We start from the raw sequence: 12,307 nt of genomic DNA on the forward strand, positions 1-12,307 counted from the left end.
CATTAGTAGTTGATGCAGCATGATCTATAATGCAGATCTCTGACTCTTTATAATATCCACAGTATAAAGAATTTCCTTCTAAGGAGATATTTGTCTAAAATTTATCTATATATGTACACACATTTGTGAAGTAGTTTAGATATGGAAGTCCAAAAATGATTCTCTCATCTCAAATTGATGTTTTCCTCTACATAATTTTGTCAACAGTCATTATTACTGCATAAAAATATGCATAAGTAATATTGTAACAAGTTCTTAAGTTGGCAAAGCTGTGAGTATGATGTTCTCCTTAGGTACAGCTCACCTGTTTTCCAGGTCCGGCATGCTTAGGTTTCTAGCAGCAAAGCACATTTTGAGAGGAATGACCTTCCTGTCCTTGGTGCTGTTTTGGTGTTTTGGAGAACCAGAGTCCTCACTGCCACTAAAGCTTGGTGACTGGGGAGCTGCACCTTCCCATGGCAGATCTGATACTAATGATGGCTTCTTGATATATGGCGTTACTTCTCGGATGAACTTTACTACGAACAGAAATCAAAGAAGAAGGTTAGTATTTTTTTGCTTCCTATGAAAAATGACAACTGAAATATACACATACATGCACTATCTGGCATGAAGTGAAAAAATACACAAAGTTAAAGAGCCAGCACCCAGAATATTAGGATTGGAGAGTGCTTTAAGGGCATGTAATCCCAATGATATACCATTACTCTATTCTAAAAACTTTAACTTCTGAGTCTTTGCATATTGTTCCTTCTGCTTAGGACTCCTTTCTCCCTTTGTCTGTCTGGTCAACTCCATTCAAGGGCCACCTCTTCAGCAGCCTTTCCTGTCCACTCTCTCCAGGGTACTACCATTACTTCTCTGTAACAACCTCTAAGCATCCTGCGGTGAAATCCTTTCAGTTCCCTGGCTGGTTGTGAGTTCCCCGAAGGCAGGGTTTTTGATTTATTCAATCTTGGTATCCAACATCTAGACCAGTGCCTTTTCAGTAAATGCCTGAATAAATGAGTGAAGGAAAAAATGAACCATTAAACACTTGGTAGTTGGCCATCCATGAATGAATCTGGCAATAGATTCAGTACCTCCTGAGGCAGCGCCATCTAGCTTTGGACAACTCTTAACATTTAGAAACTTCTTGAAACTTCCACCCATTGGTTTGCTGACTACTGAGGCCATAAAGAACAAACTTAATCTTTTCTCTTCTACATGAAAACCCTTCAAATAGCTGCAGACTGGATTATCTCTCTCTCTTCTCCAATTTAGAACTATGTATCTCTAGTTCAGGTCAATTCAACTCAACCAACATTTTTAGCTGCCTTCCAAGTGTCAGTCATTAGGTTAGCCACTGAGAATTCAAGTGCAAATGAGGCATGGATCCTGCCCTCAAGGAGTGCCCAGTATAGTACAGGAGACAGCTATGTAAACAAACCACTATAGTTTTCAAAAACAAGTACAAAAATAAAGTATAGTCAAAATAAGGTATTTCCATTAATGGCAGCCCCTAATTAAAATACAGCTTTTAAGAGATGGGAAACTTTTTCCTTTTTAAGTTCAACTTTAGGACTCATATAAAATACTTCTTTTACCTCAGTCATGACTGGCAACCACTGTCATTTGAGGCATAGTGTTCTTACTTCAAAAACTAGACAGACTGAAGATTACTAAAATCTAAAATAGCATTAGAAATGTCAATAAATACTTGAATATAGATAAATCAGTCACCATTTCCTCTGCAAACATCAATATATTCTACATCAGTATTCTACCTCCTTTCAAATTCCATTGTGGTAGGTCATTAGCATCATGGGAACTGAAAAACTAGAAAGGTATCAATCCTTATCAATGTCATAATAGCTAGTATTAATATTTTATAGCATTAGAAGCTTTATAAGCCTATGAAATTTTACTAAGAAAGAGATTACTAAATCTAAAAAATGATCAGATATGCTTCTAAAAACACAGCTAACAACAGTCTTTAAAATTTTGTTTTTTTTAAAATAGGTAATGCATGCACATAACAAAATTCAAAAGGTATAAAAGATTTTATAATAAAAAATGTGTATTTTTAGCAGCCCAATTCCCATCCCTGGAGGCAATCATTGTATGGTCTTCCAGTGATATGCTAAGCATATATAAAAATACACACACACATATGTATATCTACATATACACACAATGGTAGTATATTATGCTTAGTGTTTCCACATCTTGCTTTTTTTACTTAATAATAGTGATAACAGTCTTTTATAACCCTAGCATTCTACAGCTCACTCTACATGATACGGTGATAGAGAGGCCTTTGGAATCACACAGACCCGGTTCAAATACTAACTACTAACTGTGCTTGCTACTTCAGAACTGTATGCTCTCACTTGACAGCTCTGAGGCCCTCATCTATAAAATGGCAGTAACACTAAGCAAGTAAAAATTCTAGGCATCTACTAAACATTCAATAAATAGTAGATGTTTTTCTTCTCCTTCCCTAAATTAAAAAGTTAGAGAAGTTTAAAAAAGTTAACAGCAATCAGTAGAACAGGCAAAATTATTTTCTTATAAGTTATTAAATAAGATCTGCTGAAGTTAAGCATAATTCTAGAAAATATAATAATGCTAATGCCAGCATTTAGATAGAGTTTATATGTGTTTGTATATGTGTGTGTGCTTTCTATGTATAGTTATGTGTATTTCTAGGTGGAGAGAGTAAAAGCTAGATGACTCGGGTCACCAAGGAGATTTTTTCATCCTAGAAGAATGAGCAGGGGTGCAGCCAGTATATCCCTTGAGTGGCTGACTCAGGCATTTCAATACATACTTTAGCTTAGCTTTGTGCTTTCAAGAGAGAATTAGATCACAACAACTTTGGCAGAAATTCTTAAAATTTCCAGTCACTGCCAATGGCAAAGACTTGCTCTTTTGAACATTTAAGGCAATATACGAACTGCTGGATTACCAACTGGGGGAAATTAAAGAGATTCTAAATCACTACTCTTTTTACTTAATTGAAGTGTAGTCAGTTTACAATGCATCAATGATTTCTGGTGTACAGCATAATGCTTCAGTCATACATATACATACATATATTTATTTTCATATTCTCTTTCATTATAGGTTACTACAAGATATTGAATATATTTCTCTGTGCTATACAGAAGAAACTTGTTTATATATTTTATATATACTAGTTAATATTTGCAAACCTCGAACTCCCAATTCATCCCTTCCCGCCCACTTCCCCCTAGTAACCATAAGATTGTTTACTATGTCTGAGTCTATTTCTGTTTTATAGGAAGTTCATTAGTGTTTTCTTTTTTTTTTTTAATTCCACATATGACTGATATCATATGGTATTTTTCTTTCTTTCTGGCTTACTTCACTTAGAATGATGATCTCCAGATCCATCCATGTTGCTGCAAATGACATTATTTCATTCTTTTTTATGGCTGAGTAGTATTCCACTATATAAATATATATCACAGCTTCTTTATTTAGTCATCTGTTGATGGACATTTAGGTTGTTTCCATGTCTCGGCTATTGTATATAGAGCTGATATGAACATTGGGGTGCATGTGTCTTTTCAAAGTAGAGTTCTCTTTGGATATATGTCCAGGAGTGGGATTGCTGGATCATATCGTAAGTCTATTTTTAGTTGTTTGAGGAATCTCCATACTGTTTCCCCTAATGGCTGCACCAAACTGCAGTCCTACCAACAGTGTAGGAAGGTTCCCTTATCTCCATGCCCTCTCTGGCATTTGTCGTTTGTGGACTTTTTAATGATGGCCATTCTGACTGGTGTAAGGTGATACCTCATTGTAGTTTTGATTTCCATTTCTCTGATAACTAGCAATATTGAGCATTCTTCCATGTGCTTATTAGCCATTTGTATGTTTTCACTGGATTATTACTTGTTTAGGTCTTCTGCCAATTTCTGGACTGGGTTGTTTGTTTTTTTTTTTTACTAAGTTATATGAGCTGTTTATATATTCTGGAAATTAAACCTTTGTCAGTCACATCATTTGCAAACATTTTCTCCCATTCCAGAGGCTGTCATCTTGTTTTGCTTATGGTTTCCTTTGCTGTGCTAGATGACTACCCTTGAATATTACAGTGGTTAGAAAAGCCCTCTTTACGATGTACTGAGAAGTTCATTTGATCACAGAGTAGCATCAATGAGCTGATTACTGCACACATACTTAAATAAAACAGTCATATACACACAACCTATTGCATGGCCTTATTAAAAGAGCAATGAGTTTTACCTGAGTTGATGACCATGGCATTGACACCCCCATCTAACTGGTTACCCATAATGGCTGAAGAACCATAAATAGACATCTGTTTCTAATTTACCTGAGATTTGGAAAAGGTGTAAAGTTAACAGTGTTCTGTTTAAGCCCTATCCTTAGACCTCTCCAGTTGCCATAATGCTTTAACCTGGGTAACTGGCTGGATAAGCAAAACCTCTACACTCCCACATAGCATTCAGGTAGACTCAGAACCCATGATCTATTTCAGAATTACTTCTCCTGATAGTTAAAGATCATCCTCAAAATGTTTAATTAAACTCTGATGTTTATAATGTTTTAGGTGTTTAGATGCTGAAGTTAATCTTCTTTCTTCTATGCACTGCTCATTTTATTGAAAATGAAGGGGGCTTCCCCCTACCCTAAAAGTAACAATATAATTAATCCCTTCTCTTTAGAATGAGAAAAACACATACATGTACTGTACACATACCTAGAAAGACATCTTGAAGGATTTTAATCAAAATATCAATAGTGCTTAGATATGGGCATAGAATTGCCTTTTTTTCTTTATGTAGTCAGTATATTTGAAATTTTTGAGTCCGAAGCATTTATTTTTAAAAACCACGTCATTTAAAAAGGAAGAAAACTTATTCTGAAACCTTGCTCAAACTAAACACAGAACCACCTTAAACTGAAATCTTGTTGAGCCTTCAAAAAGTATAATGCACTGGATAGGATCCAAGATCCAACTGATTCTTACTGAATTCCATGCTCTAATAAGTAGGGTTAAAGGGGGTCCATGTATATTAACAAGGTACACCGGTATCCTGGTTTGGGGCATTAGGCAGCACCTGATTTTAAACTGAATGCCATATATGTGGCTTTTAAAAGCTTATCCAAAAGATACTTCACGGGGAGGGTATAGCTCAGTGGTAGAGTGCATGCCTAGTATGCATGAGGTCCTGGGTTCAATCCCCAGTACCTCCATTAGAATAAATAAATAAATAAACCTAATTATCTCCTCCACCCCCCTAAAAAAAAAAAAAAAAGAATGCACTATCAAAAGATACTTCATAGTGCAGACCTAACCTACAGGCTGCAAACACAAGTATTCTGGTAAATCAATCATTTCCCTTATAAGCATCAATCTCTCACATAATCATTACTTTCCTCTTTTATCTCTAATGCTTATCGTTTTCTTGTCTCATCAAGTGACCTTTACTATGAGGTTAAGTGAAACTAAACAGGTCAGACAATGTGGGGAGAATGGTGCCATTCTTTCCCCTGCTTTTGCAAGCAAGTCTGTTTCTGACTTAACCTTAGGGTAGAAGAGCAGGCTTTTCATTTTGCTGACAAATGAGTTATGTCAACATCACTGTTAAAGTATTCTCCCAAGAAGCTTCTCCTCAACCGCATCTCCAGCTCCACCTCCAAATCAAGAATCTGATAGATGACCACCAAAACCATTAGGAAGGAATTATTTTACTTTCAGTAAAAAGCCTTTTATATTCTTAACTTGCAGGTGTCTTTCAGCTCAAGTCTCTTACCATTTAGTTTGAGTAGACTGCACAGTCTAGGCTTTGGTGATGTGAAACCCTGAATGTGTTCACAGTGACTCTGGCTTCACTATATCTTTTCATTTTCAAGTAACACTGCAAAGCCTCCAATTTACTGAGCTCTTGTGTCAAGAACTGTTTTGGGAACTTAGAATAATACATTTGTGAACAAAACATGAAAAAAAAAAAGGATAAATGTAATGAATAAGTAAATTATATTCTAGAAAAATAAAAACATGTTCACATAAAAGTCTGTTCATGAATGTTTTTAGCAGTTCTATTTCTAAGTGCCAAAACTGGAAGCAACTCAAATTTCTTTTAATGGGTAAATGAATAAATTGCAGTACAGCCAGAGAACAGAATGCTACTTGGTGATAAAAAGGAAAATGAACTATCAATACACCAAGCAACTTGGATGAATCTCAAAGGCTCATGCTGAATAAAAGAAGCCAGTGTCAAAGGGTTACATACGTGGGAGGAGGTTATAGCTGAATGGTATAGCTCCCAGGTTCAATCCCCAGTTCCTCCATTAAATTAAATAAGTAAATAAATAAACCTAATTAACTCCCCCCCCAAACAAAAAACAAACATTTTTAAAAGTTAAATTTAAAAAGAAAACTAAAAAAAAAAAAGGTTATATACTGTATGATTCTATTATTGAAAAGTTAAAACTATCTGAAGATAGGGATGGGGAAGATGTGATTAGTTTTTTGGAGCATAGAACTGTCCTATATCCTTATTGTGGTGATGCTCACAAGAATTTATACATCCGTTAAAATTCACAGAATTGTATACCATATGGGGACATGGGGGAGCAAATTTTACTGCATGATAATTAAAAAATGAAATAAATTATATAGTATAAGACACTAAAAATTATAGAAAAGGAAAAACAATAAAGGAAGGTGGATCAGGACTGCTGCAAGGGGGTCAATCTGCAACTGTAAATAAGGTGGTTAGGTGAACTCCATTATGAAGACATTTGAGCAATGACTTAAAGGGGGTGAGGGACTTAGTCATGGAGATATTTGGAAGAAGCATTCCTGAGGGAAGAACAGTGGTAAAGCAGTAAGTAAGGCCAATGTGACTAGCATAGGGTAATTGAAGGGGAAAGAGTACAAAATGGAGTCACAGAGGTATAGGGAATGGGTAGTGCAGGTCATTGAAAGAACTTCGGCTTTTATTCTGAAATAGGAAGCCATCGAGAGGTATGAGCAGAGCAGTGACATGATCTAACTTGTATTTTAATCATTCTCACCACTTTGTTGAAAATAGAGTGAAAGACAACAAGGGAAGAAGCAGGAAGACCAACTGGAAGGTTATCACAGGTGAGAGATTATGCGAGTTGGGCCAGGGTGACAGGAGTGGAGGTGGCGAAAAATGGTCAGATTCTCTACTGAAGGTAGACCTACTCAAATGACCTGACAGATTGGTGAAGTGGGGTTATGAAAAAGAGAGAAACTGAGGATGACATTGAGATTTTTGTCCTAAAAAACAGGAATGATAAAATCACCATCAACAGGTTTAGAAGGAAAGGTCAGTAAACTGAGACATACATTAGGCAATCAAATCTAGCAGGCAGTCAGATATGAGTTTGCAGTTCAGGAGATGGATCTGGGCCGGAGCTATAAATATGGGAGCTGCTGGCATGTGGCTGATATTTAAGGCCACGAGACTGGGTAAGATCACCATATTAGTCAGGGTCCCAGCAGGAAACAGACATCATGGGGTTAATAAAAGGACAATTTATAAAGGTGTGGATAAGAGTTCAGGGAAACCACAAGGAAAAATAGAGTGTGATATCCTGTTTCTACACCCAGGCCTGAAGGGACTAGGAGAGGAAGTAGTTAATTAGGCCCAGGAGAGAGTCCTGTAGAGAACTAACTTGGGAGGAGCAGTGACCTTCAGTCAGTTCACCAGACTGCAGTGACCCTGCAGATTGGGAGCCAAGAGGATAAATGCTCCAACCTCACTCTACTGCCTCTTTTCCCCCAGTGTCCTGTTGGATCTCCATACTGGTTAAACTCAACAAAAGCCAAAGGGCAAGGAAACCTGTTGATGTGGTACATGCAGGTCAGCATCCTGGGTCAGAAAGCAGGTAGAGAAAGAGAAGTGGACCTAAAGGGACAAACAGAAGACTTTCAGCACCATTACCAAAGAAGTGCGCATAGACAAGAGGACACTCCACTATTAAAGGGCTGGGGAGAAAAGAAGGAACAGCAAGAGACAGGAGCCCCATGAGAGACAAGTACTCCACAGAAACACTGGCCTAAAACAGTTCCAAGTTTACCCAAACTGGAAAAGCCTTGTCTTGATCTTACTACCCCTGACTTGGTTCCTTCCTCTCTTTACCACTCCTTGAAAACAAAAATAAAGTTTATACTTGCTGTTTCTATTTTCTCCTTTTGCTCCTTAATCGCTTCTGAATAAAACTGCATTCTAAAGAGTCACTCATGTTTTCTGATTCACCCAATCCAAAGGCCCTTATTCTCAATCCTTATTCTTGACCATTTCACATCTGCAATGCACTTTATCAACTGGTTTTACTCCTCCTTTCTGGCTATCTTTTTTTTTTTTTTTTTGATTAACCGCAAGTGTTATTTTTATGCCATCATATATAATTAGACAATAAATACAAATATATGTATGTGTATGCATTTGACTGGGACATTGTGCTGTACACCAGAGATTGACACATTGTAATTGATGGCACTTTAATAAAGAAAATAATTAGACAATAAAAGATTGTATTCTTTTATTTTATTTTTTTTAACATTTTTTATTGATTTTAAATCATTTTACAATGTGTCAAATTCCAGTGTCCAGCACAATTTTTCAGTCTGGCCATCTATTTTTTAATGTCTTGTTTCTCCTCCTATCCCTGCAAATGTAGTTGTTTCTCAAGGCTCTGATTTTAGCATTTTCTTCCCACTTTATCCTCTAGTCTCTAGCAACCTTCAGTGCTAGATCTTTACATTTAATATACCTTGTAATATATCTTGAGAACTAATTTATCTTCTTGGCCCCAATTTCCTCCAGCTGAGTACTATCCCAACACTTCAAACTTAACATATGTGAACTGATCTTCATTATCTTTAATCTGTTGCGTGATTGTGTTAGTTATTAGCTTTAGCATCAGCATGTTTCTAGCCACCCAGTATCTAAACCAATATAGTACAAAAGTCTGGTGTAAAGCCCAATAATATGTATTTTATTAAAGCTTCCCAAGGTGGTTGATTCTCAAGCCCACGAAACTTTGGGAACCACTTCTCTAAACCTCTATAACCTAGTCCCTTCTCCCTAGCCCCCATATCTAGGCAAGTGTCAAATCATCTCATCTCATTTCTGAAATTTTTCTCTAATCTACCAACTCCCCTCAATTCCCACTGCTAACATGCTTCTGGATCACCTAAACCTTTGTAATGACCTTTTTTTGGGGGGGGTGGAGGGGGTAGTTGTGGTAAAAAAAAAAGTAGGTAACATAAAATTTACCATTTTAACCATTTTTTCCATATACAGTTTGGTGGCATCAAGTACATTCACACTGTTGTGCAACCATCAACGCCATCCATCTCCAGAAGTTTTTCATCTTCCCATACTGAAACTCTGTACCCTTTAAGCAATAATTCCCCATTCTCTTTTTCCCAGCCCCTGGCAACCACCATTTTACCTTCAACTGGCCTCATACTTTCCCCTCAGATAATTAAACTGGAAAATACTGAAAAGAAAATGAAGACAAATGTAAAAATTTCTAATTCTACCACATTTCCTTCCAGACTTTGTCGTCTTTTACTTAATGCAGTAACATACATCTTCCCATGTTAAACAAACTCTTCATGAGCATCATTTAAAAATACCTATAAAGCACAGACAAAACAATCTTGAGAAAGAAGGATGGAGCTGAGGGAATCATACTCCCTGACTTCATACTATATGACAAAGCACAATAATCAAAACAGTATGGTTCTGGCACAAAAAACAGACACACAGATTAATGGAACAGGATAGAAAGCCCAGAAATAAACCCATGCACTTATGATCAATTAATCTATGACAAAGGAGGCAAGAATATACAACAGAAAAAAAGACAGTCTCTTCAATAAGTGGCGCTAGGAAAGCTGGGCAGCTACATGTAAAAGAATGAAATGAGAGCATTCTCTAACACCATATACAAACATGAACTCAAAATGGATTAAAGACTGGATATTATAAAACTCCTAGAGGGAAAACTTAGGCAGAACACTCTTTGACATAAATCATGGCAATTTTTTTGCATCCGCCTCCTAGAATAATGGAAATAAAATCAAAAATAAACAAAGGTGACACAATGAAACTTAAAAACTTTTTCACAGAAAAGGAAACCATAAACAAAACGAAAAGACAACCTATAGAATGGGAGAAAATATTTGCAAATGACACAACTGACAAAGGACTAATTTCCAAAATATACAAACAGCTCATACAGATTAATATAAAAAAATCCAATCAAAAAGGGCAGAAGACCTAAATAGACATTTCTCCAAAGAAGACATCCAGATGGCCAACAGGCACATGAAAAGATGTTTAATATTGCTACTTATTAGAGAAATGCAAATCAAAACTACAATGAGGTATCACCTCACACTGATCAGAATGGTCATCATTAAAAAGTCTGCAAATAATAAATGCTAGAGACGGTGTGGAGAAAAAGGAATCCTTTTACATTGTTGGGAACATAAATTAATGCAGCCACTATGGAGGACAGTATAGAGGTCCCTTAAAAAATTAAAAATAGACTTACCATATAATCCAGCAATTCCATACTCCCGGACATATATCCAGAGAAAACTATAATTTAAAAAAACACATGCACCCCAATATTCATAGCAGCACTAGTTACAACAGCCAAGACATGGAAACAACCTAAATGTCCATCGACAGATGACTGGATAAAGAAGATGTGTTCTTTGTACAATGTACAATGTGTTCAATGTACAATGGAATATTATTCAGCCATAAAAAATTAAATAATGCCATTTGCAGCAACATAGACGGACCCAAGATTATCATATTAAATGAAGTAAATCAGATAAAGACAAATATCATATGATATAACTTATCTGTGGAATCTAAAAAAGATACAAATTTTACTTACAAACCAGAAACAGACTCACAGACACAAAAAACTGATTGCCAAAGGGGAAAGGTCCAGGGGAGGGATAAATTAGGAGTTTGGGATTAACAGATACACATGACTACAAAGAAAATAGATAAAGAACAAGGACCTATGGTATAGCACAGGGAACTATATTCAATTTCTTGTAATAAGCTATAATGGAAAAGAATCTGAAAATATGTGTATATATATATGTATGTATATGTATAACTCAATTGCTTTGCTGTACACCTAAAACTAACATTGTAAATTAACTACACTTCAATAAAAAATAAAACTATAAAAATCCAAAAAACAAAAAAAAAGCTATAGAGCATTCCATTGTGTTTACCATAATTTATTTAAGCATTCTCTAATTATTGAGCACTTACTTTAAATAATGCTGTAAGAAATATATTTTTCAAGAGAGAAATTAGTGTCAAAGGATTATTTAAGGTACATGATAAATATTGCAAATCGCTCCCCAAAAGGACTGTACCATTTTATACTCCTACCAGCAGTATATGAGCATGTCTGTCAGTACACTTGCCAACATTAAGTGACCTTATTTAAAATTCTCTTTGCTATTTGAGTGGGTGAAAAATGGTGTATATAACTACCCAATCTTGATCTCCTGCCTCAACAAATGCATAATATTATTACTGTCTTCTCTTTAAAAGCAGAAAATTCATGTCTCTTTATACTTTTTTGTCTGAAGATACAGGAGGAGTGATTTGTGAGTTACAACAGTGAAGAGTTACAGAATGATCACCAGAACCTTAGATCTAACACAAACCTGAATTATACTTCTTGAATTTGCTGTACCAGCATTTCCAAAGTCATACTTAATTTCCCATTATTGCCTTATCATTTAACTCTATGAAGTTAGCTCCTTTCCTCTTGCTAGTCATCAGGAGGAAAAAAATCCTCAGTAAGGAAACCAAGCACGTCCTCAGAAACAGTACATGTGCTTATGTGACTTCAATGTTTTCTAGTTAAAAAAAAAAAAAAACAACTATAATTTGTGTTTGTCCTTAGATTTTCAATTCACTTCATTACCCATTTTTGCTTCTCCATTTCAACCCAAGGCCTGTCCAAGTCAATAAAAGTAGGAGATATACATCCTTTTTTGAGGATCTCAAATTACTACTGGGATGACAAGGAGAACTCAAGTTTCCTTTTAAACCTCTGAGCTACAGTCAAATAAGTCCAAATAAACCAGAAATAAGTTAGCTTTGAAATTCATCACCAGCAATTAAAATTTCAGGATTTTAAAATTATGGCCTTTTATAATAAATTTATGCAAACTGGCAAAAAAAAGATTTTTTAAGGCTTCAATCAGATTCTAACATGAATATCTATTACTTTTATA

General features: G+C 35.8%; 1 protein-coding gene and 1 non-coding gene across 2 annotated transcripts in view; one reads left to right on the plus strand and one right to left on the minus strand.

Annotated features, from left to right (window-relative positions):
• Window positions 1–12,307, minus strand: part of SNTB2 (syntrophin beta 2) — a 90,039-nt gene that overhangs the window by 46,083 nt on the left and 31,649 nt on the right. The window contains exon 2 of the mRNA XM_074370520.1: window positions 305–518. Within this exon, the coding sequence (XP_074226621.1) occupies window positions 305–518 (214 nt within the window). The remainder of the gene's footprint in view (window positions 1–304; window positions 519–12,307) is intronic.
• Window positions 5,160–5,232, plus strand: TRNAT-AGU (transfer RNA threonine (anticodon AGU)). The gene has a single exon. It is a non-coding gene; the product is annotated as a tRNA-Thr (tRNA).

Source organism: Camelus bactrianus, chromosome 9 (genome assembly GCF_048773025.1).
Source record: "Camelus bactrianus isolate YW-2024 breed Bactrian camel chromosome 9, ASM4877302v1, whole genome shotgun sequence".
Taxonomy (NCBI): Eukaryota; Metazoa; Chordata; class Mammalia; order Artiodactyla; family Camelidae; genus Camelus; species Camelus bactrianus.